Here is a 25,565-nt window from a genome sequence, read left to right as displayed (position 1 = left end):
TATATGTGTGGTGGAAATGTATTTTCTGCACTGTCTGAAGGCAGGTAATCTCATGTTAATTAGACCTTTTCATGTCAGGGACCAGCACTTGAATACACAGTATGGGGCAGTTACCTGTATCCTGTCTTGTTAAAAATATAGACGAACTCTAAACAATGTAGACTTCAAGTGAATTGGTAAAAAACAAATTCGTGTAAATTTCGTTAAGTATAAATTGCATTTAAAATCCAAGTTTAGAAAATATATTACATCCTGATGCTAATCTTTGAATGTAATAATTCAGACTCTTGCCTGGGCGGAAAAGGACATTGGTGTACCCCCTGCAACATATGAGTCACAAACTGTATAAAAAGAGCACTGTTTGACCATGTTTTGTATCATTTCATATGTAACTTCTGGAGAATCTCTAGTATGTAAAACTAGCATATAAAAGTCCTTGTGAGCACTCTTGAGCAATAAAACATCACTGCTGGAAGATTCTGCCTGAGACTTTTACTTGCTGTATCCTGTGACCAAAAGATAAGAGCTTACACTCTAATCTGTTCCCTGGTGGCCCTGTGTTGAACCCAGAGTCTCTGTGTCAACTCTCTGCCCGCTGCCCAGTAGTTCTGATCTATAGAAAGCTGTCAGGAGGTACCAGTCAGCCCACAGCAAAGAGGCATTGCAGCAGCTATACCAGCTACCCCAGAAGTAAGCGGTTCTGGGTGCCACTTAGCAGCCCAGTGGTGGCATCCAATTCTCCTACCACTATTGCGCAGTTGGCATTCACTGTTAGCAAGTGTGTGGTGGCAAGGTGACACTAGTAGGAGTGGTCAGTAACAGTCGGTTACAGATGGTGAGAAGGAAACCCAGATAAACCGCGGAAAGAACGTCCCTCTTTTCCTCTTCCTCCCATTGGGTGGCAAAGTAAGCCCATCCGCTCACAGTTACCCAGGGAACGTAATATCTGTTGTGCTTTGAAGGTCTGCTTTGAAGGTCAGTCTAATAATTTTGGTCAGTTTTGATCCCCAATGTTTTCCTACCTTTAATCCAACTCCTCTCCCTTTTGTTAATTACCTCTTTTCATTGTCATCAGACACTGTGAGGGTGTTAAGGACTGGATTAATGGCTCCAAAACCTTCTAATGTTTTATCCCACAGGTCTTCTTTGCTTTGTATTAGGATGTTGCAGGCCATAGCTCTTATACTCATAGATTCCAAAAGCACCTCTGTGAGGACTGTCTGTGATAAACTGGGAAGAGCCGCATTGTTGTACCCAGTGACGGAAGCTAAACTCTTCCTGCACTTGCAGGAACACCTGCTATGCTCCTTTTAGGAGATATTTAGCTGTATCTGGACATACATCTTGTGGCCGGTTCAGCATCGACTAGGTTAATACCTGATGCTGTTGTGCCGACTGGGTTAAACCCCAGCTCTAGGGGATGTAAAAATGTATTATAAGGAATGGTTATTAATTTAAATGTATATATGTTACACGCCGGGCTCGCAGTTGGGTCCTGGCATACTTACCTGCTCCATGCAAGTCTCCTCTCTTTCGCTGAGCGCCGTGTTCCTCGCTTGCTCTCTAGTGATAATCTCATTCGTAGACTATCACCTCCTGTGCTCAGCTCGCTGTTCCAGTGATTTCTCGATTCGCTATTCAGTGGAGCTCATCTGCAGACTATCTCGTATTCCTGTATTCTCCTAACGGGTCTTGTCTAACACTCTCTCAGAGAGCCGTGACCTGCAGGGCAGAGACCGCAAAGTCCATACCTGCGGAGGTTCCTGGCGAAGACAACCTGCCTCGTTAGACTGCATGCCTTTGGCGACTCAGCTGCTTCTTCTTTTCAAGTCCCAGAACCTACTAAATTTGACGGTGACCACAAGATTTGCAGTGTTTTTTGAACCAGTGTTCAATTCAATTTGAACTCCAGCCTCGCAATTTCCCTACTGACAGGACAATGGTCTCCTATAGTATATCCTTGTTCCTTATGCAGTCAGGTGGACCTCCAGTACAGAGAAAGTTCTGCTGAAAAGGAAACCTCTTGTCAGCCTACCGTCAAGTTGGCTCACCGTTTCTAGCACACTACACCTTCAGCTGAACCAATGCAACTTGGTCAAGTTCATTAAACTTTTGAGGAACGAGAGAGGAGGCGTAGGAACAACCTCTGCATTTATTGTGCCGAGTCTGGTCAATTCCTCAAGTCGTGTCCAAAAAGATTGGAAAACACCAAGTCCTAACCTGCTCTTGGGAGGTCAGGCTTGAAACATCAAAATCCTCCACCACTTTTTGTTTTTGATCCATCCCTGTTTCTCTGCAGAGTACCTCTGATACCTTTGACACCTCTGCTCTCTTGGATTCTGGCGCAGATAGGAATTTAATTTCCCATTCCTTGGTCTCCCTGTGGCCCTGCCTACGGTCCCTTGGAAAACTCCTGTGGTTCTCACCACCCTTGATGGTTTTCGTCAGGCAAACAGGACTATTCACGTGCAGACTAAGCCCATCACAATTGAAGCTCTGCATTCTGAACAAATTTCTTTCTTTGTTCTTTCCCAAACCACTACACCATTTATTCTGGGTCTACCCTGGCTCCAACTACATTCTCTGCAAGTGGATGGAAAGCCTCACAAATCCTGGCCTGGGGTACTACCTGCCAGTCATGTTGCCTGACTCAAGTTAGGCTTCTCCCAGTGACTTACACCTCTTCTGACCATGTATCCTTGACTCTTCCTCCTCAATAGTCTGCCTTCTCAGATGTATTCGATAAAGGCCAGTCAGAGTTTCTACCACCTCATCGCTCCTGGGACTGTCCAATCAATCTTCTTCCAGATAAGACTCTTCCTTCTGGTCTTTCCCTACCCGATACAAAAGCCATAAAGGAGAGTCTCCAACTTGGCTTTATGAAACCTTCTGTCTCTCCTGCAGGAGCAGGGTTCTTTTTTGTAAAGGAAAAGGACGGTCCCTGCAACCCTGCTTTGATTGCCGTGGTTTTAATGTGATTACTATTAAGAATCATTACCCCATCTTGCTAATTACAGAACTCTTTGACTACATCAAGGGGACTAAGATCTTCACCAAATTAGACCTTCGAAGGGCCTACAATCCAACACCAAGGATTGGCCCCCAGAGGCTCTGGAAGCTTTCAGTTTTCTCAAGGAAGCTTTTTCGTCTGCTCCTATTCTCAAACAACCGTATACCATCATCATCATCATCATCAACTTTTATTTATATAGCGCCAGCAAATTCCGTAGCGCTTTACCCAGCCATTTTTTTCTAGAAGTTGATGCCTCTGCCATGGATGTGGGCTCAGTCCTCTCAAAGAATCCAATTTAATGAAACTGTTTAATGAAACAGTTAACCTGCGGGGTCCCGACATTGCAGCTTTAAATTAACATTTATCTAGGTCGCACTGTTAACTGACGTGAAACTGAACTGCCGGAAAGCTGTGTATTTGGAATGAGTTGCTGTCAGCATGCGTGGATCGGAAATGTGCAAATTATGTTTTTAAGTAAGTCTGTTTATATTCCAGTCGTTTTGTTGCCAATCGGAGTTTCATTGTAGGGATCCTGCTTGTCGGGTTTGTGGTAATCGGGAAAATGATTACCACCGTTCGAAGGTGAGTCAAAAACGCCTGCAAGTTCATTGCCTATCAACGCGCATACAAAACAAATTTATTGAGTTGTGCAGGGTCATTCGTATAAGCAGTGTTGGACTGGGGCATGAAGGTCCCACCAGGGAAACCAATGACTGGGGCCCACCTAATACCATGTAGCGCTGCAAAGTGGGTGTTGGGGGGCCTGGTGCACTTAAGAAAGGGAGTTATCATTTTAGACAAATACAGAGCCAAAACTGTGTGCTCTACTGTTAGATGCACGCAGCTCTACCTTCACGGGCAGTACTGTGTGAAGCAGACATACCTTCCAACTGTCCTTGTAGTAGGACCAAGTCCTGACTAAGCAAGACAGTCACCCAAATTCAGGACTGCCCCACCAGATTCAGGACAGTTGGCAGACTGTCTGTCACTCACCGGACCGTGAGTGCCTCTGCGCTGGTGCGTGGTTCTCTCTCCTTCCTGCCGGCGCCTGTCCTGAGCCGCGGCCGTCCGCCATCTCGATGGACTGCGCATGCGCAGGATCCATGAACTCTTATGACCTTGCTTTTAACCTAATTGGTTTATCAATCACCTCTCCCTATTTAAGGCATCTGTGGCCATTGTATCGTTGCCTGATCTTGAGTCTCACTCCCTGTGAGTCTCTGAAGGTGTCTCCTGTGTCCTGCTCGTATCTTCAGTTTCCTGCTGGATTACCTGCTCTGCTCAGTGGCGGTTCCCATACCCGCTACTGACTCCTAGTTCTCCTGCTCGTGTCTTCAGCTGCCTGCTGGATTACCTGCTCTGCTCACCTGCGGTTCCCATACCCGCTACAGTCTCCCAGCTCTCCTGCTGTGCCTGCATATCCTCGTTGGACAAGCTTCTCTACTCAGCAGCGGTATGCATACTTGTTATTGACTTTCAGCTGTTATCCTGCATATCCGCTTTGGACAAGCTTCTCTACTCAGCAGCGGTATACATACCCGCTATAGACTATAAGCTGTTACGCTGCATATCTGTTTGAACAAGCTTCTCTACTCAGCAGCGGTATGCATACTTGTTATTGACTACCAGTTGTTATACTGCATATCCGTTTTGGACAAGCCTCTCTACTCAGCAGCGGTATACATACCCGCTATAGACTATTAGCTGTTACTCTGCATATCTGTTTGGGACAAGCTCCTCTGTTCTCCAGCTGTATTCATACAGCCATAGACTCTTATCATTACTCCACTTATCCGCACCTGGACAAGTCCTCACCTCCTCGCAGTGGTACAACTTGCTATCCGCAGACCACTGACTCCTCCACTACCTACCTGCACCTGGACAAGTCTTCCCTTCACAGCAGTGGTACAACTTGCTATACGCAGACCACTGACTCTCCCGCTACCTACCTGCATCTGGACAAGTCTTCCCATCACAGCAGTGGTACAACTTGCTATCCGCAGACCACTGACTCCTCCACTACCTATCTGCACCTGGACAAGTCTTCCCTTCACAGCAGTGGTACAACTTGCTATACGCAGACCACTGACTCTCCCGCTAACTACCTGCACCTGGACAAGTCTTCTCATCACAGCAGTGGTACAACTTGTTATCCGCAGACCACTGACTCTCCCGTTACCTTCCTTCACCTATCCACGTCCACTCTGCTCTCCTTGGTTGAGACCGAACTTTCCACTATAGCTGCAAGTCGCTGACTCTCCTACCAGTATAGCTGCAAGTCGCTGACTCTCATCTATTCCATTGGCATTCTCTCTCCATCTGCTGTTATATACGTTCCCACTATTCACCCTACTGCCCAGAGGATCGCTGTGTAAACCCCGCCCCTCTGGTAAGCATTATCAACTGGTGAATCCTGGGTAGAACTCCTACTGCCCGTGACACTGTCCTGCTGTCTCCTACCTGTTTTGTCACTTTCGCCATCTGTGGCTGCTGGTTTCTTTAGATCAATTGCTACTTGTCTGGATCCTTAGAGGCCCTATTGTAACAAAAAATAGGTACATAAAATTTAGAAAACTCCAACCATCCCCGACATTAAATCAACAGCACCCACATTTAATAATTAGGCTACTCTTCAGCCCCAATATCAATGATGATACATTACATGCTGAAGCATCTCACTTTTTATACAGTTTTGACATAACTCCTCGCAGGGGGTAAGCCAGCCCCCTGATCTGAGATGGTGCCGCAACGACTGAGCTATTTTTAGTATCAGGATACAATATATGTTTCCCAAACAAGGATTTACATGCAATGCAAAGCTAACAATATTTGCACTTCTCTGTTATGTGCTAAAACTTAATGCTTGCATTATCTGAGATGCAGCCACACCAGACAGCCACGCAGCGGCCCCCTGCTGGGTATACAGGCTAAACAGGTGTTTTTCACTTCACATAAATTAAATTCCCCCACTATCACACCACAAATAAAATAGCATCCATTAAATAATTAGCCTCCACCTAAATTCCACTATTAAATTAATAGCCTACCTTCCATCCATGTACTATTAAGACAACCCCCCCATTCCCCCTTACATTGTAGCCCCCCTCCCTATAGTTTTCTCTGTGTACCACGGTTCCTTATAATTTAGTATTGGCAGCCACTCCTCCCTGTAGTTTAGTATAGGCAGCCCCCCTCACTTCCTATAGTTTACTATAGGCTGCCTCACTCTCTCCCTCCCTATAATTTATAAACCTAGGCAAGTCCTTGCTCAATCCTGTGCAACAGATGTGGTTTCTGTGCATAACCCCGAGAGTCTAGGGGCTAGATTTACTAAGCTGCGGGTTTGAAAAAGTGGGGATGTTGCCTATAGCAACCAATCAGATTCTAGCTGTCATTTTGTAGAAGGTACTAAATAAATGTAAGCTAGAATCTGATTGGTTGCTGTAGGCAACATCCCCACTTTTTCAAACCCGCAGCTTAGTAAATCTAGCCCTAGGTCTTTACGCTTCTACACAAGACTCTGGCTATCCTGGCAAGAAGGGAAGTGTCTCTTTTCCGTTCTATGAAACTGCTGAGATTCGTGGTATTGGTGTTTGATGTGGTGCCCTCCTCACAGTTCCACTCTCAACCTCCCCAGAAGGAGATTCTTTGGAAATGATCCGGCTTTCCCGTACATTTGGACAGACAGATCATTGTATTGTCCAGAGCCATGTGCTTATCCGTCTCATGGTGGCTAACCAGACTGAATCTAGAAAAGGTCCAGTCATTCTGCGCATGAACTTGGACCCTGGTCACCACAGATGTCAGTCTGTCCGGCTGTGGCGCGGTCGTTCAGGTTTCAAGGTCTTCGGTCTGCTCGGGAGGGTTTGCTACCCATCAATGTCCTGGAATTCATTACTTCATGGCCAGCGGTTCCTGACCGGGAAACCCGTGAAGATCCAGTCAGACAATGCCACAGCAATGGCTTATCTAAACCATCAGGGGTACATACGCAGCTCCATGGTGATGCAAGCTATAACCAGGATTGTGTCCTGGGTGGTACGCCATGTTCCCATAATCTCAGCCATCTTCATCCCAGGGGGTGGAAACTTAGGAAGTCGACTTCCTCAGCCGGCACAAGGTCCATTCCAGGGAATGATCCCTTCACAAGGATGTTTTTGCCCTTCTGGTACAGTGTTGGGGCACACCAGAGATTGACCTCATGTTGTACTTATTAAACTCTCAGGTTCCTGTTTACTGCTGGAAGTCAAGGGATCCGAGAGCGGTATACACAAATGCCATGACAATCCCCTGGTGCTTCAGCCTAGTGTACCTGTTTCCTCCATTTCCCATACTGCAGTGGGTACTCAAAAAGCTAAAGAGGGAGCGCGTTCCCGCCATTCTGGTGGCTCCAGATTGGCTGTACCGGGCATGGTACTCCGACTTACAGGGAATGGTGATGAGGCCCCCATTTCGACTGCCTCTTTGTCTAGACTTCTGGTTCAGGGTCCTCTTATCTGCAATTATTTATATCAGCTGACTTAGACGGCGTGGTTGTGATTCTTAGGGCCCAAGGATTCTCGCAGGTAGTGGTGAGCTCCATGATCAGGGCAAGGAAGTTCTCTTCCTCTGCCATTTATTATCGAGTTTGGAAGATATATATCCTCTGGAGTGGGTCTCAGGGTTTTCACACTTCATGTTTCAGTCTTTCCCATTTGCTTTCCTCTTTGCAGGTGGGTCTGGATTAGGGACTACATCTAGGTTCTGTCAAGGTGCAGGTATCTACACTGTCCATATTTTTTCAGTGCTGACTGGTGGGTTTTTGGGATTATAAACGTTCCTTCAGGGAATTTTGTCCATCCATTGGAGTCATGGGATCTCAATCTCGTACTGAGAGCTCTCACTAGGGATCCCTTTGAGCCGTTGGATTCCATAGACATACATTATGTTTCTTGAGAGACAGTGTTTCTCTTAGCCATCACCTCAGCTTGCCAAGTATGAGTGCTGGGAGCGCTATGCTGCAATCCTCCTTTCCTGGTATTCCATGACGATAGGGCGGTGCTCTGCACTAAACCCTCCTTTGTTTCAGAAGGTAGTGTTCCAGTACCACTTGAATCAAGAAATGTTGTGGAAACCACACGTTAAAACTTGTGGGTGTTGACTGCGCTGATTCTTGTAAGGAGACAATTATTTTGGAACTGTGCAACAAATGTACAATATCTTCAGTTCCTCTCCACAAAGGTGGGAAATTCTAAAAGGGTATCTCCCGGCTTCACTTCATAATATATCCTAGATGATCTGCATGTATTGATTCTGTTAAACCAGCTCTGCATCATTTGGGAACGGCTTTATCAAAAATTGATATTCTCATCTCATTGTACAAATTGGGTCAGAAATTCAGTCCACTAAGAAGTACTTGTCGAAATTTGAATTTGTTCTAATGTCATCTTTGGGGATAATGCTACTTACAATGATAGACCAAACTACCCTCCTTTTTGAAGCGCACATTGCTACATTGGACATTGAGCTGGACAACATCAAGGGGTAAATGTATCAAGCTGAGAGTTTTCCCGGCGAGTTTGAAAAGTGGACATGTTGCCTATAGCAACCAATCAGATTCTAGCTGTTATTTTGTAGAATGTACTAAATAAATGATAGCTAGAATCTGATTGGTTTTTCAAACCCGCTGGAAAACTCTCAGCTTGATACATTTACCCCCAAATGTCTTATCAAAGACATTAAACAGATGTGCGATAAATGTGATGAGATCGAGAGTGAAAAATTGTAGCAAAAACATTGAGATTTCAACTGAGTTCTCCACCAGTAGCCACTTCCCCACACAATCCGATGCTGAAAAGCACTATAGGGTCAGCGGTTTTTATGTAGTCTTAGGGCTAGATTTACTAAGCTGCGGGTTTGAAAAAGTGGGGATGTTGCCTATAGCAACCAATCAGATTATATTTGTCATTTTGTAGAAAGTACTAAATAAATGAAAGCTAGAATCTGATTGCTTGCTATAGGCAACATCCCCACTTTTTCAAACCCGCAGCTTAGTAAATCTAGCCCTTAGACTCTATACTGTCTGGTCTTCATCATCGATTTACTTCATTTTTAACTTGTTTAAGTTTCTTTGCGAGTTCAAAATAATGAGTAATGAATACCTGTGCTCCGCAGCTAAAAACTTTCAGGAACAATACAAGAAAGATATTGCCCAAGATTTCAGTGACAAACTAATTTTCCTGAAACAAATTTATAGTACAAACTTTAAGTTGGAAAGCAAGCCTAGAACTAGGACTTTCTGGTGTGTTTCCCAACATCACAGTTGATTTGCACATTTTCCTCAGTTTGCCAGCATCTGTTTCGTCTGGTGAACGAACGTTCAGTATGCTGAAGAATGTAAAAAAACTACAAATTATGGGGCAAGAGAGATTGAATGGGCTGGCCATGCTCAATATTACCTGAGACGTGACATGGAAGTTGGATTTTTCCAAATTGATTGCTACATTTGCTAGAAAAGCACTTCTAATTTGAAATCTCCAATAATTCAGCACATCAGTATATGTATACAGCATACTTGCCAACTCTCCTGGAATTTCCAGGAGACTCCCGCATTTTGTGAGAGACTCCCGGGCGAGTGTGGTAATCTCCCGCATCTGGATAATTCTGCCCACTTCCTAGTGAAGTGGGCAGAATTGAATCCCAAACGCCGCGATTCCCGGTGAATGGCGGTGTTTGGCCCCGCCCCTGCTGTCAAATAACGCATTTTGCGTCATCACGTTATGGGGGCGGGTCCAAAATGATGCACATTTTGGAGCCCCGCCCCCCGTTACGCCCACCTCCTCTGCAGGCTCCCGGATTTGAAGAACAGAAGGTTGGTAAGTATGGTATACAGTAGTTCATTTTTAAATTTTAATAAAGTTAAGCATTAAAATCAATTTAACATACATTTTAAATGCATTTGTAATGTTTTTTTTTTCTTTTTAAGAAAGAGGGGGTGGGAGGCCTCTTAATTTGGATTTCTCCGGACCTCAATGAACCTCTGAAAGGGCTTGTCCACAAACAAAGAAGAGTGCGCTTGTTCTTCCTGGAGGAGATATAAAGCCTCCTACCTCTTATCATTTGCATCTCTCTTCATTTAAAGGGAGACGTGTAGCAGGGTTTAAAACATTGCAATGCTGAATGATAAGATTGCTAGGTACAACTAAGACTAATTCTCATGTATGACTTCAATAGCATTACCATGTTTCTACTTCCTAATATTTCAAAAGATCTATAGCACAGCTTTTACATATGTCTCACGCCATTACAGAGAAAACAAAGAAATATCTAATAATTCTTACAGAGGCCAATGAGTGAACCTGTTATTTTATAGGTTGTGCATGTGAGCATATCTTCACATGATTGCAATTCTAAATTTGTCCTATAATAAAAAAAATACTTTTGTTAATCTAACATTTTTAATTCAGGCAATAAAGTATCACTTTTAGCTCACTAATAATCGTTGCATCTGCATCATAGTAACTAAAGAAATATAATCTCTGTTTTTTAACAAACATTATCTAATCAAACACAGAGCCGTTTTTATGTCAAATGTCAGTACCAATAAAAGTCGATTTTGGCACTTTGTACAACCATAATGTATGTTCCATAGGACAGTAGGACACTGAAAATTGCATAATGTTGGCAAGATTACAGTATTAATTTTGCCATAGAGGTGTGGTCGAAATTGAAGCCCACCCTCCTGCAGGATGCGGGAGAATGGTCTGCTCTTCCTGGAGTCTGGGAGACCTACCCAGACATTTCAGGAGATTGGGCATGTATGATTTACCTGATGTGCATCTGTAAAATAGATTGATACACCTTTCTCAAGAAGATAGCATCTGTTGGTGAAAGTAAAGGAATAGGGTTGGCTCTAATGTAGAGCTTAGCTGAAAATTTTGGGGCTCGTGTAGAGTTGGACAAATTTGAGCCCCTATTGTTAGCTGGAAAAGAAGCATGCATGAAAAAGCTCAGTTCATGTATATGTTCGGTTGTATGCGTCTTATGTTGGATCATTCTCCATTGTCCAGGTTTCTCTTGGAAGCAACAACTGTGTTTTCTTAAACACCTCAACAGCATAGAGAAAACATGGAGACGTGGCGTGACAGTATTAGCAGTAAATGCTAAAGTCACATTACCCTATTTGTACACAGTGGGCCTGATTCATTAAGTAAAGTAAAGCAAAAAAAAAACTGTAACTTTGCATCTGGGCAAAACCATGTAGCATTGGTGGGGGAGGCAAATTTAAAATGTGATGGCAGATTTATAGTTGCAGTAAGGCATGTTCTAGATCAACTTTATATTTCAGTCTACAAATAAAGCTATAGTTTTTGTGTACTACATGACCAGGGGCTGGCTGGCAGACGTTAGCCCAGGGGAAAAGCACACAGCACTGGCCCATATATGGCCCATATCTATAGATATATATATATATTGTGGCAAGAGCCCACTACTGCTGAAGCACACGCGAACAACTTCTTCTTTTTATGCAGCTTTATTGTCAGGATGGTTAAAACGTATTTGACACCGTATGACTTTCACAGCAATTTTGGAGACACTAGCTAGACATAGACCAGCTCTCTCAAGACCAGCCAGCTTCCCCAGCATTTGTCTCAGTGAACAAATGACACAATACAGCTTTTATACATGATGCTCCTCCCCCAGCCTTGATGGGCAGGTGACACACCCACCTTCTCTTTAAGAGGAAACTCCTATCACAGGCTCTGTTTGCACTAACAGACACACCCTGTCTGTTTGCTGAGAGGAAGGAGCTTTCAAATCATGTAAGTTAACCAAACTTTAAATTACACATAAGTTTTTACCTGGTTTTACCTCAATCTAGGTGCATAACTGCGCCAATGTTTTATTCTGCTTGTATGCTTTCTCTGAATCTTGTCAGATAGATGCCTCCCTTTGTTACATATCCCTCCCCCTACCGTCTCCCAAGTAGGAGGAATCGGACTTCAAGAGGAGCGCATATTTTCATGACAATTCATCTGCATTCTTGTGCAGAATCCCAGGTCTATATTCTACTGAGAACTTGAAAGGTTGCAGTGCCAAGAACCAGCGGGTTACCTTGGCATTTACCTCCTGGTTGTTCTGCATCCATCTCAATGGTGCATGATCTGTTATTAGGGTGAACTCTGTCTAGGAGCTAACAGCGCAGAGCTTCTGTAGCCCATTTTATGGCGAGACATTCTTTCTCCACAGTGGCATATTTTTGTTCCCTTGGAAGCAACTTACGACTTAGGTACAGGACAGGATTTTCTACTCCAATCTTCTCCTGTGACAAGACTGCTCCTAAGCCAACAGCAGAAGCATCTGTTTGGAGGAAGAACCTCCGGGTAAAATCCGGTGCTTGTAGAACTGGGGAGGAACAAAGAGCTAACCGAAGATCAGACCAGGCGGTTTCTGCAGAGTCAGACAGATTAATCTATCTGGACAACTTTTTTATAACATGTCCGTTAGTGGAGCAGCTCTAGTGGCGAAGTGGCTTGCAAACCGCCTGTAGTAACCTACTAAGCCTAGAAAGGTTCTTAACTGCAATTTTTTTTCTGGTTGTGCCCAATTTTTGACTGCCTCTAGTTTGTCTAGCTGGGGTTTTACACGCCCTCGACCAACAAAGTACCCCAAATTTTTGGCTTCTCTCATGGCTATGGCACATTTCTCTGGGTTAGCTGTTAATCCTGCTGACGTTAATGAAGCTAAGACCGCCTCAACTTTGGCTAAATGTGATCCCCAGCCTGGGGTATAAACCACTATATCGTCCAAGTCAGCGGTTGCATAAGCTGTGTGAGGTTGTAGCAATTTATTCATGGCCCTTTGGAAGGTGGCAGGTGCCCCATGCATTCCAAAGGGTAGGACTTTATATTGATAGAGACCATCAGGGGTGGAAAATGCAGTCTTTGGCTTGGCCGTGGAAGTCAGGGGAACTTGCCAATAACCCTTTGTTAGATCAAGAGTTGTCAAATAGTTGCTACCAGCAAGATTTTCCACCAGTTCATCCACACGTGGCATCGGATAGGCATCAAACTGCGACATACTGTTTAGGCGCCTAAAGTCATTGCCGAACCTAATTGTCCCATTGGGTTTCGGAACAAGCACAATGGGACTATTCCACTCACTAGTGGACTCTACAATTACGTCTAACTGGAGCATCTTCTCGATCTCCTTTCTCACGTCCACCCGTCTGGCTTCTGGAATACGATACGGCTTCTGCTTTACAATGACTCCTGGCGGAGTGACAATGTTGTGTTCGATTAAGGTAGTGCGCCCAGGGAGGGAAGAGAAGACATCCCTGTTCCGGCGAATCATTTCTTCAGTCTGTTGTCTGTGCTTAACAGACAATGCTGGCTCTATGGGCACTTCAGACTTTTCAATGGCAGTACTCACTACCTGAGGAAAGGTTTCCTCATCATGCCAAGGTTTAAAGAGGTTAACATGATATATTTTCTCCTCCCTTCTCCTACCTAACTGGCGGACTCTGTAATTGACAGGACCGACAGCCTCTAGAACTTCACATGGCCCCTGCCAATGGGCGAAAAGTTTGCTTTCTTGGGTATGAACCTGGACTAGGACCTTGTCCCCAGGCATAAAAGATCAAACAACAGCACTTTTGTCATAACTTTTCTTCTGTCGTTCCTGAGCCTCTTTTACATGTTGCTGCACAATGGGTCCTATCTTTCCTAGCCTCTCATACATTTGGGACACAAATTGTACCAGATTCGGCTCCCTGGGACCTTGCTGCTCCCACCCTTCTTTTAACATATCCAAGATACCCCTGGGCTGTCTCCCAAACAATAACTCAAAGAGACTAAACCCTGTTGAAGCTTGAGGTACCTCACGGATGGCAAACATCAAATAGGGAATAAGTGTCCCAATCTTTTTTCTCTTGAGCCACTGCTTTCCTGAGCATGTGCTTTAATGTGCGGTTAAAGCGTTCCACCAAGCTGTCTGTTTGTGGATGGTACACGGAGGTATGAAGCGCCGTAACCCCTTGCAACTGGCACATGTCCTTCTTCAGTTTATACATGAATGGAGTACCCTGATCTGTGAGAATTTCTTTGGGTATTCCTAAGTGTGTAAACATCAATACAAGTTCTCTAGCTATGGTGCTGGACTTTATGTTTCGTAGGGGAATTGCCTCTGGATACCTGGTTGCATAGTCAAGCACTACGAGTATATATTGGTGCCCACATGCAGATTTTTCCAGTGTCCCCACAAGGTCCATAGCTATCCGTTCAAAGGGAACTTGTACTATTGGTATTGGAATGAGAGGTGCCCTGTACATGGGTTTGGGACAGGTTCTCTGACAAATGGGACAGGACCGGCAATACTTTTTCACTGCCATGTGTACACTGGGCCAGTAAAACCTAAGCAGAACTCGTTCCCGTGTTTTATCCTCCCCTAGGTGTCCCCCACAGACATGTGTGTGTGCTGCTTTTAACACTAGGGGTACATGGACCTGAGGAACCATTAATTGTTCTACTTTTTCCCCCTGTACAATAGCAACTCTATACAGGAAATTATTTTTGACAATAAAATAGGGTATACCTTCTGCAGGCTGGGTGGCTTTCGCTACCCCTTTACCTCAGTCACACTTTTAAAGGCATGTTCCAAAGTGGCATCATTAAGTTGGTCCCGAGCAAAGTCCTGCAGAGGAAACAAAATTGGTATTGCGGACCAGTCCGTATCCTCACTGACAGGCGGGGTGGGCTCATCTGCCACATCACAGACCAATGCTAGTTTGGACTGTCCATGTTTCCCCGCAGGTGGATGATTTTGTGGAACTCCTGCTGTGACTCCCAGAATGGCATTCCGGTTTGGCGGTTCCCAAAGATCGATGTCCAGATGTTGTGGATTCTTAGGCGGTTCCTTTAAGACCGGGCTTCCGACTGTTGCATCAGTTGCCGGCATGTCCGGCCGGATCCGCTCACCGAGGACATCATTAAACAGTGGGAAGTCTCGCCCCAAAATGAGTGGATATGGGAGTTTAGGTGCTATGGCAGCTACCACCATAACAGTTTTGTCTTTGAGTGTGACTGGTAGTATTGTTCTTTCATTGGTTGATTAGCACAGTCACCCGGAGCAAACAAGGACTTCCTGATGTGGAACTCATGGAAAAACAGCTTGGAAAAGCAGGCCCAATATGTGCCACAGAACAGTCCATGGGTTCCTGTGGTTAAGGACACACTGCCTTAAAGTGACCTGGCTCACCACACTCAAAACACTTCAGATTAGACACTTTGCACCTGGCCCTCTGTCCGTAGCAGTTTTGCATTTGGGCCCTGTAGCAAGGATTGTCAAACCTGGCTTTTGGCGTGGCAGCGGCTTTGGCACGAATGCAGATCCTTTAGTCATTTGCTGTAGCGCACAAAACCTTTCTACCATGGTGGCAAACGCTTCATAAGCTTGTGGGTCTGATTGCAGAACCCACCTTTGCAAATCGCGGTTCAGCCCCCGGATGCAGTGATCTATTGCCAGAACTTCAATAATCCGAGAAGGCGAATTCTCCTCAGGCTGCAGCCATTTCTTTAAAATTTTAGAAAGCTCAGCCACTTGCGCTCTGACCGGTTTTTCTTTATCATAGCGCCATTGGTGATAGCGCTGGGCTCGGCCTGGCCCGGAAACTCCAATGCAAGCCAATATCTCAGACTTTAGGCACAAATTATCAGAGGCCCATTCCTCATCTAAATCCATATAAGCTCGCTGAGCTTCACCAGTCAGATATGGCGCCAGCCTCTCAGCCTAATCTTTAGGAGGCCATTTTGCCCTTTTTGCAAGTCTCTCAAAGGACACCAGATATGCTTCTATGTCATCACCTGGTGACATTTTCTGGCGTACTGGTTCAGGTGGTTCATTTCTGTCATGCCTTACCTGGCTTAAATCTTCCCTTAAGAGCCTTATGTTTTCCACCTGTGCCTCGGCAACTCGTAGCATCTGAGCTTGCTGCTGTTGCTGCGCAGCGGCCACATTCACAAGGGTTCTCAATACTTCCTCCATGTTGACGTCTGCGCGGGTTGGGTAGCGGAAACTTGCTTCCCGGAGTATCCCACTTCTGACACCACTTGTGGCAACAGCCCGCTACTGCTGAAGCACACGCGAATAACTTCTTGTTTTTATGCAGCTTTATTGTCAGGATGGTTAAAACGTATTTGACACCATATAACTTTCACAGCAATTATGGAGACCCTAAACACTAGCTAGACATAGACCAGCTCTCTCAAGACCAGCCAGCTTTCCCAGCGATGGTCTCAGTGAACAAATGACACAATCCAGCTTTTATACATGATGCTCCTTCCCCAGCCTTAGGTTGATGGGCAGGAGACACACCCACCTTCTCTTTAAGAGGAAACTCCCATCACGGGCTCTGTTTGCACTAACAGACACCCTGTCTGTTTGCTGAGAGGAAGTAGCTTTCAAATCATGTAAGTTAACCAAACTTTAAACTACACATAAGTTTTTACCTGGTTTTACCTCAATCTAGGTGCATAACTGCGCCAATGTTTTATTCTGCTTGTATGCTTTCTCTGAATCTTGTCAGATAAATGCCTCCCTTTGTTATAATATATATATATATATATATAGATATAGAAATATATATATATATATTTATATATAGATATTTATAAATGTATATGTGTGTGTATACATAGTATATATATATATATATATATATATATATATATATATATATACTTTTTTATATATATATATATATATATATATATATATATATATATATATGAAAACTGATTAAAGCTTAGAGGCAGGCGGGCTTTAGTAATGATTAATAAAATATAAAATAGGGTATTCTATAACATTTTTGCTGTTTAAACTGATAGAAACAATCCTATGCCATCTAGCTAACTTTCAGTTTATATAGTACACAGTAACTGTAGAACACAATTAAAGTAAAAAATATAGTATATTTAAATAAAGAATATATATCCTATATTTTTATATATAATTAACTGAATGGCCAGTGTCACTGGGACTCACCGTTCAGCCGCAGGGCGCCAGTGACTATTTCCACTGTCTGGCTATGCCTGTGAGGAGCTGCTTCGGCTGCACATGCACAGGAGTTCCATTTTGCCAGTGATAGGCTATTTGTATAATTAGTGATAAGTATTGTGTATATGCCTGTGCACTGGCTAGCATTCTGTATATGCGGACGGCACCGCAATCACCAACACAGGTGGCCCAAAGGAGGTACCAGAATGAGCTGCCCGGTGGGCATATGGCCCCCTGCCCCTCAACGCAGCCCGCACCTTATTAAAGTAATTCTATCGTTTTAAAATAAGCATTGCCCAAAGTTATTTATTTTTAGCAGATGTAAATAGTCAACAATTCAATACATTATTATATTCTAATAAAGTACAGTACAGCACAGCCAATACCAAAAGTTACATACATACATACCGCTGCAATCGCTGCGCTTCCATGGGTCCCAATGGAACAGTGTATCTGTTAGATAACTGTGGTCAGAGTAGACTGAGAGCCAAAGGAAGCGCAGCTATATTATATACAGTACAGTGTTACACTTGAACAATAGAGATGACGTAGATTGTTTCTATAGGTCCAGACGTTGGGTGGGTCCAGGCCAGACAGGTAATAGGTTGATTCAATCTAAGGAATCCAAAGGTGGGGGTCTTCTCTCCAGGGGGTCTGCTCCTTTCATAGCCAGTATCATACAAAGGTTTACTCTCTAATATCAATAACTAAAGTATGCAATGTGCGATCTCTTCGCTGACTGCTCCGGACAGCTGCTGATGATTAGGGCTTCAATATGATATCAGGCATGCCACCTTTCCTATAACCTAAACCTTTAATAACACTACAATGTACATATAATCACTATATATATATATATATATATGTGTGTATATATATATATATATATATTTATATATATATATATATAGACTAATAATAAACCGAATACTATCTGCGCCTGAATTACAGTGTAACAGAACCAATATGAAATTATATATATAACTAAATGTTGTAATGAGAGTGTGTGCGTGCGTATTTTTACGCACCACGCCACGTAACACGTGGCGTACGCTTCGCAATACGCACGGCAAACCAATATGAAACCAATATACTTTCGTTAATCCAATTATACGACTTCAACAGTCCACCCTTTGATAGTATAATAAACTATCACCTTAAAGATGTTATATGCAGGATCTCAGTACCACGTTTCATTGTTATGTAATACAAATCCCCCTTGGTGTATGTCCACGCTGTTAGTAGATCTAAACAAGTTATCATAAGAGAAAGTCTTAATCCTCTAAACGACTTCTTCTTTTACTATAAACCGTATACTTCTGGAGCTTGGAGATAACCTTTTGTATGCCCTTCAAGGGTGCAAAAACACTTAATACATTATTTGGAAAGGTACAATTTACAGTAGAACATGTATCAGCTATACAGAATTCTCTACTACAGTTCTTCAAGTTTAACAGGTTCTTCTGTCCAACGCATGTCTTTAAGCTCAGAATACATTTAAACACTTCATGTTCATCAATAGCATCATCCTATGTCTATCAATAATGTCATACACAATCTCCTTCAGCTTGCGTTAATATACACACTTCTAATATTGTCATCTGTTCTTTTCATCAACACTTGTGGGCGGGCTATTGTCTGTTCGTTCTTCCCAGTCTCCCAATACTCAGATTGAACAGTGATCGGCTTGCAAAGCATTGGGAGACTTCAGACTAAGGGACCTAGGTGTCCTACTTTTTCCCTTAGTTACCTCCTGCCTGTAGTTCGGGTACCTCAAGAATATTTAGTGGAAAGAGAACTAATCCTACTTGATATAATCACTGAGGCACGTGTGAGCATGCCCAGCACTTTGTTTGGTCTAAAACCTTACCCTCCCAAGAATGATAATCATTCTCAATGATGCCTGCTCAAGTCCGAATGTTACTGGACTGGCATCGCTGGGTGTATCTCTTTTCTAACCATGGGGTCGCCGTACTTACGGACGTAATGCTACTCAGACAATAGCCCCTCGCACTTTCTCCAAGCTCCAAGGTTTCTAAATTTTCCTTTACCCCTGAATTGAATAGATTAATTGGCTGGACTGATTATGCTACTAACTTCTTCCTCCCCAATACCTCCTTATCATTACCTGACCCAGTCTCTGTCACATGCTAATAATCAAAAGAATTAACAGCACTGAGAAGAGAAATAAATGAGAGAACACAAAACAGGAAAAACTACAACTTCATGCTGGACAACAGTCTTGGCCTTTGGCTCAGGTGCTACTAACTGCATTTGAGGCCTTCCAGTACAGACTCATGAGTGCTCTTGGACCCTTCTCTGAGTGTTGGCCCCTCTGCAGTGGGTGGAATGGGCACCAGTGTGTCTCTGCTACCCTTGAAGCCGTGATGCTGGTAGCCTACACCTGGTACCTGTCTGTTAAATAACCTAAGCTTAAGAAATTTCTGCTCCACAACTTACTCTCCCGATCCAACATCCTGACAGTTAGTGTGACCTTTCAGGAAACAGTGTTTTGGACGTTCTTGGTTGCTGTCTCACTATTTACCTTCTCTCAAGATCTAACCTAGCCTCCCAGTTGCAAGCTCATCTCACGAGGGGTCAAGAACATTTAAAAAACTGACAGGTTAGGAGTCTGCCCAGGAGTGATCTTTTGGTAGCGGGAAAGGACTAGTGGCCGAAGCTATCAGTCACTTCAATCAAGTTCCAACTCTTATTCTATTCAATTTGTTCTACCGAGTACCACTACTTTATGTTCACACTGGTTTATGGTTAATTGAAAGTATGTGATTTGTTACCACTACTCATACATTATACCTCTATTATCAATTATAACTCTAGGACTATCACATTGAATAACAAAAGCTTTGAGTATGATACAGTAATACATTAGACACATTTCAATACACCTCTACCCAGACATATTTCATTGGCACACCAGTGTATACTTGAGGATCCTGCATGGTGGTAATTGGATGACATGTATTTGTTTTACCTGGAGGAAAACCCATCAGCAGGAGGGATATGGGATGGCTCTATTTGTCTACCTTGTCCATCTCTCCAGAGTCCACCAGACTCCTCACCACATCTCTTCACCTTCCAGACAGTTTATTCCTCAGGTAACACAAATCTTTATATATTAACCAATATGTGTATGCGTGCATGTGTGTGTGTGTGTGTGTGTGTTCACATTTCAGAATTAAAACAATACAACGAAGAACAAAACAAAACATAGATTTGTTAACTGTCACATAAAACCCTGCTGTCTATTTGACAGCTATGTTCGCCCTGGTGTGACAGCCATGTATGGTCGTGTGTGTAAGTGTGGACCTTACTAGCAGCTACTTCAGTTGGTAACTGTGTCACTGTATAAAGTCCTCTATGTAGTGTCCTAATCATGTGCTGGTATTGCTATAAAACGATTTCTCAGTCACCTCAACATCGCCCACTTGACTAGAAAAATGCTGAAGATCAATGTATATCAATCGATTTTCTCTCTGCCAACTCACATGTCATTCTCAGTACCTCACATTCAGCTAAGTGGGAAAGGCAAAGGGGTCTATTTCTATAACACTTTCTTCAAATATAACAGTATCCAGTACATGCCTGTCTAACAGTGAAAAAAATATAAAACATGAAAATTCTACATTTTCTAGGGTTTCACATTATGTCGTATCTTGTGGTAAAAATCCTACTCCAATGTTCTATACAGAGATGCATATCTGTATGCCTAATCTCCAGCAATCTCCTATCCACCCTTTTTGCATCCATATAAAGGCACAATTTTGTACAGGAGGCACGAATCATAAAACAAAAAAAACAAAACAGATATGCAATCTATAAAACATGAATCGTATTTCCACAACAGAACCTTTCTGCTTAAAAATCAGCAGTTTCTATACACATGAAAACAAAACCCTTAACTGTTTCTGTAACTCATGTCAATCTAGTGTGTGTATCTCTGAATTTGTCTTATGTATAAAAAATAAAATATGTTTTAGCCCCATTGTTGAGACTGTGTCTGATTTTATCTCTACCAGAGCAGAGAGAGAGGGAGAGAGGAGGGAGAGAGAGAGAGGGATACTAGCATTTGTGTAAAGAATGGGAAATAGGAAAACAATGAATGATGGGAATACAAAGATTTGAATACAAACATACATGTAGAAAGGGAGATTTTTACAACAAAATGACAGCTGGATTGGACTCTGACACTATGGGGAAATGGCTGTATTCATTCCACTGCTCCCCTTAGCTATTTGCTAACTATGACCCCTCCCCATACTTGACTAGGGGGTCTTAACAGTGCAATCCAGTGTCGTCCGTCATTTGTTCATTAAGAACTCGGTATAACATCGACTACATACCTTTTCAACGGACTTTCCTAACTTATAATGGAGAAATGTAAAAATTTACTCTTAGTGACTCATATTTTCTCTGAAATACATAAAACGATATTTTGGAGCAAAGTATGTACATACTTCATTGTTGGATAATGATTCTCAGCCAAACAAATTATCATGAGACACTGCAGCCTAAAACAAAGAGTGTTTCATTTGTCTAATGTTAATTTGTCTTTCAAAAGTAATTCTTCTACTCTATCTCACCCCTTTTAAACACTAAGTTCATATACCTTCTGTGTACCCTTATCTGTGAGAAGAAAAACAAGATAGTTATCTTCAAACAGCAAGCAAAACAAACATTTCCATTCTTTTCCATCGGCCAGCGATTTAGGAAAGCAAACATTTGACAACATAAAATGAACAAACACAATCATCAAAGATTACCTTTTAAAATCAGTTTCCTGCACACTAATACTTACCACAGTTTAAACCCCACCTGGTTGTAGGACTACAGGTCTGACCTAACCTCTAGGGTTGGCTATGGTTCTCCCCCAAGGCATTGGCTGCTATGAGGTGCACAGGAAACTGTTGAGAAATCTCTGAGACTTGTGTGCGCCGCCTCTGTGGGTGTCTGTGTGATTCCCCCTTAGATGGGCCAAGTCTCTTTGCTTCGTGTCCCATTTTCTTAGCCTTGGCTCTAATATTTTCTTTGCAATCTTTCCTCAAATGTCCCTTCTTAAGACAGTTAAAACACTTCAAAGATTTCTGTTTCTTTCGTCCCTTATAGTGGTTTTTATAATTCTGAGGTTGTGGATGTAGTTTTTCTAATGCCTGGATACTCAACATCATTAACCTATCACTCTGTGCTTTTTCCTTTTTACATATATTTTTATCATGTTTTATAGCATGCTCTCTAATATCATTTACCGTGAGACCTCTCCAATTAGGAAAAGAGGTTTGTATCCAGGTCCTTAGATCCTCCCGGAGGCCGTCCATTAGTACTGCAACAGCTACCTCCCTGTAATGTGGATTTACCCTTATATCCCATATTCCTGTGTACTTAATAATGGTCGCTAGAGCCCTTGAAAAATAATCAGTTGTATTCTCATTACCTTTTTGTTTGATGTTGTATATTTTGCCCCATTCCATAGTCACTGGAAAATATACGGCCAACTCTTTGATTATACGTCCAATATTATCCTGATTGTTATCCTCAGTTAAGGGTTTATCCTTCTCCAAACTACAACCCTCAATGAACTTCTGTATATTAGTATCGAGAGGAAGACAAGCTCTAAACAACACTCGCCAATCTTTATTAGTAGGTTCATGTGCATTTCCTAAATGTCTAATAAATTTCTGACACTTGGCCAAATCTTTTCTAGGATCAGGGAAATCAGACATAATTGTAAATAGTTCCGTCTTAGTCCATGGAGAATACATTGCTACCTGTTTCATGGGAACTACATCATCTCTGTCCGCTTTCCCATTGGGAACTGCTGTTCTGCGGATAGGATATAAGCCTACCAAATCACTCTGTTCTGACCTAGTTGCTGGAATCGCTGTTGCAGTATAATGAATATCTCCCCCTTCGATAACCTTTTCATTATTCTTACCAATTTCAGCTACTGCCCCTGCTGGTGGAACCATTCCCTTTCCTTGTCTGTATATGTTACTGGCATGGGCAATGGCTGAAATGACTGTGGGTACATCTTCTTCCTTTAAAACATTACTTAAGACATCATACAACTTACTAGTTACAGTTTTTACATCTTTGGTATTGGCTGTACTATCTGCCCCGACCGAATTTGTCGGGGGCGTGTTTGCGCTCAGTTCGCCACGCTTTGCAATGCACACTTCCGGAATGCTTGTTTCCGATATGCTTACTTCCGCTGAGCGCGCGTTTCCTTGCCACGTGTACCCTTCTTGTTGCCACAATTTTAAACAGTCATCATGTTCAATTCTCGTTTTTGTTGATTTAATCAACCGCACTTTATCTCTAACATTATTTAACACCTCTGAGTCAAGAGTACCTATGTTTGGGAAAGGTTTCACACACTCCCGGGTCATCTTGACCTATTTGTTGCAATATGCCGTAGCATACGCACCGTATTTATTATACATAACATATTTTGCCGAAACCAACCGGCCATTCATTAGGCAGCACAGCATGAACTATCTCTAGCATTTGCTTCGTATCCATCATGAAAACAGCCTATTTCTCAACGCTACACAAAAATACTTTTAACCTGTTCTCCTTTCAAACAGAACTTACTAGAGATTTTTTTTATTCATGGACGTTTTCAACAGGCACGTCCCCTTAAAGATATCAATGCCCTTCCTAGTTTGAGTACTTTACCACTGTTAGCACCCGATATCAATCAAGAATATCAGTGGTTGCAGCGTATTTCCTCCCACATCTCCCAAGTCGCAATCACGGCTGCACTAAATCAACCATGCGGTCCGATCGCACGGCTTACGGATACTAACTATCAGTAAGCTTTGCGATTAATATTTGGGAATGCCGCGAAAACCTGTTATTTTCGCTTCGAGTATACCATGCATACTCTGTGGTGTCTCTTTATCACCTGCTCTTATTAGAACAGAACACCACTCACACAAAGGTTTCTTTATATCCTGCTCAGCCCTAGAACAGAACCTTTGTTGTCAGGTCACCTTTTTTTTAACATGCCCCGTCAGACACACCTGAACTAAAGCGCTATGAATTTTAAATAGTACTACACTGCCCTCCCAATACTCAATCTCGGCCTTGCCATGCGGTCGATTTGCACAGCTCAATGATTCATTATGCGGACCACAGATAACACCGCAATGCTCTGTCCCTTCCAGCAAACAATACCCTTTATCAGTGAATGTCGTGATTAGTATTGGGTGCACGTGCAAAAACCTATAGTTGCCTATAGTTACCAGTATATTTTTGCCTTTATGTATTTATTCACATACACACACATAACCTTTGTTTTCTGTACAGAAAATAACTTTCCCAAACAATGGCACTATCTTTTCAGAGACTTTACCAAGTGCTTACAGTATGCATATAATAACTATCAAAACGATTGTTCAACCACGTGGCAAATCTACCGGAAGTTCGCGTACGCACAGCGGGAAATACACATACGCTCAGCAATGCAATACACTTTAAAACATAAAACGACAATAAAAAGAAACATTTTTCTTTCTTGTCCCTAGATTCTAATTAGCGTTCCTTCAGTCTATGCAACAACGGACATTCGGTTTCGCAACACACAGTGAACCACAGGTCTTAAATGTATTACGTTCTTTCCTGCTTTATGCGACGCGTCCGTCAATCCACCCTTTGTTGAGGAACCGAATATCGTAAGCGTTGCATACCTGCCGGTAACGTAACTCCTAACTCATGAGCCCCCAAATTATTAACGTAATTCTATCGTTTTAAAATAAGCATTGCTTAATCAATTGTATGTGTTTCCAAAGCACAAAGTTATTTATTTTTAGCAGATGTAAATAGTCAATAATTCAATACATTATTATATTCTAATAAAGTACAGTACAGCACAGCCAATACCAAAAGTTACATACATACATACCGCTGCAATCGCTGCGCTTCCATGGGTCCCAATGGAACAGTGTATCTGTTAGATAACTGTGGTCAGAGTAGACTGAGAGCCAAAGGAAGCGCAGCTATATTATATACAGTACAGTGTTACACTTGAACAATAGAGATGACGTAGATTGTTTCTATAGGTCTATATTTAAACACAAACATCTATAATTTACCCCTTTAATAATACAATGAGAATCTTCTCTCCTCCCACAGTCCAATTGGAAATATCAATTAACTAAGGCACATTGACAGCCATGACTTCATATAATATAAAATCTGCTGTCTGAAGTTAACATTTCTGCAACCCATTTTTTGTGCAGCGTTTTTCAGTCGCATCTGTCATTGAAGACATGGATTCAGTTGAACTTGACTGTAGGGAGAGGCTTGCAGAGTTACAGAGGCGATACAAAGCAAAGCAAAGGGAACTGGCAAAGCTGCAGAGGAGGAGTGACTCAGAGTAAGTAATACATTTTTGATGGAGCAAACTGAAAATGTACATTTTGGTGATACTTAGTAGTCAGTTACACATGAGAAATAGATCTAGAAAGTTTTTCTTGTATGGTTTGATTTTATTTTGCTTTTC

The 25,565-nt window shown here is 42.7% G+C and overlaps 1 protein-coding gene across 5 annotated transcripts in view; it reads left to right on the top strand.

Moving 5' to 3' along the window:
- TNRC18 (trinucleotide repeat containing 18) overlaps positions 1-25,565 on the top strand; it is a 655,441-nt gene that overhangs the window by 195,282 nt on the left and 434,594 nt on the right. For all 5 annotated transcript variants that reach the window (XM_075179957.1, XM_075179958.1, XM_075179955.1 and 2 more), the window contains one exon: positions 25,303-25,439. In XM_075179957.1, the coding sequence (XP_075036058.1) occupies positions 25,303-25,439 (137 nt within the window). The remainder of the gene's footprint in view (positions 1-25,302; positions 25,440-25,565) is intronic.

Source organism: Mixophyes fleayi, chromosome 7 (genome assembly GCF_038048845.1).
Source record: "Mixophyes fleayi isolate aMixFle1 chromosome 7, aMixFle1.hap1, whole genome shotgun sequence".
Lineage (NCBI taxonomy): Eukaryota > Metazoa > Chordata > Amphibia > Anura > Limnodynastidae > Mixophyes > Mixophyes fleayi.
This window is presented reverse-complemented; position numbering and strand designations above follow the sequence as displayed.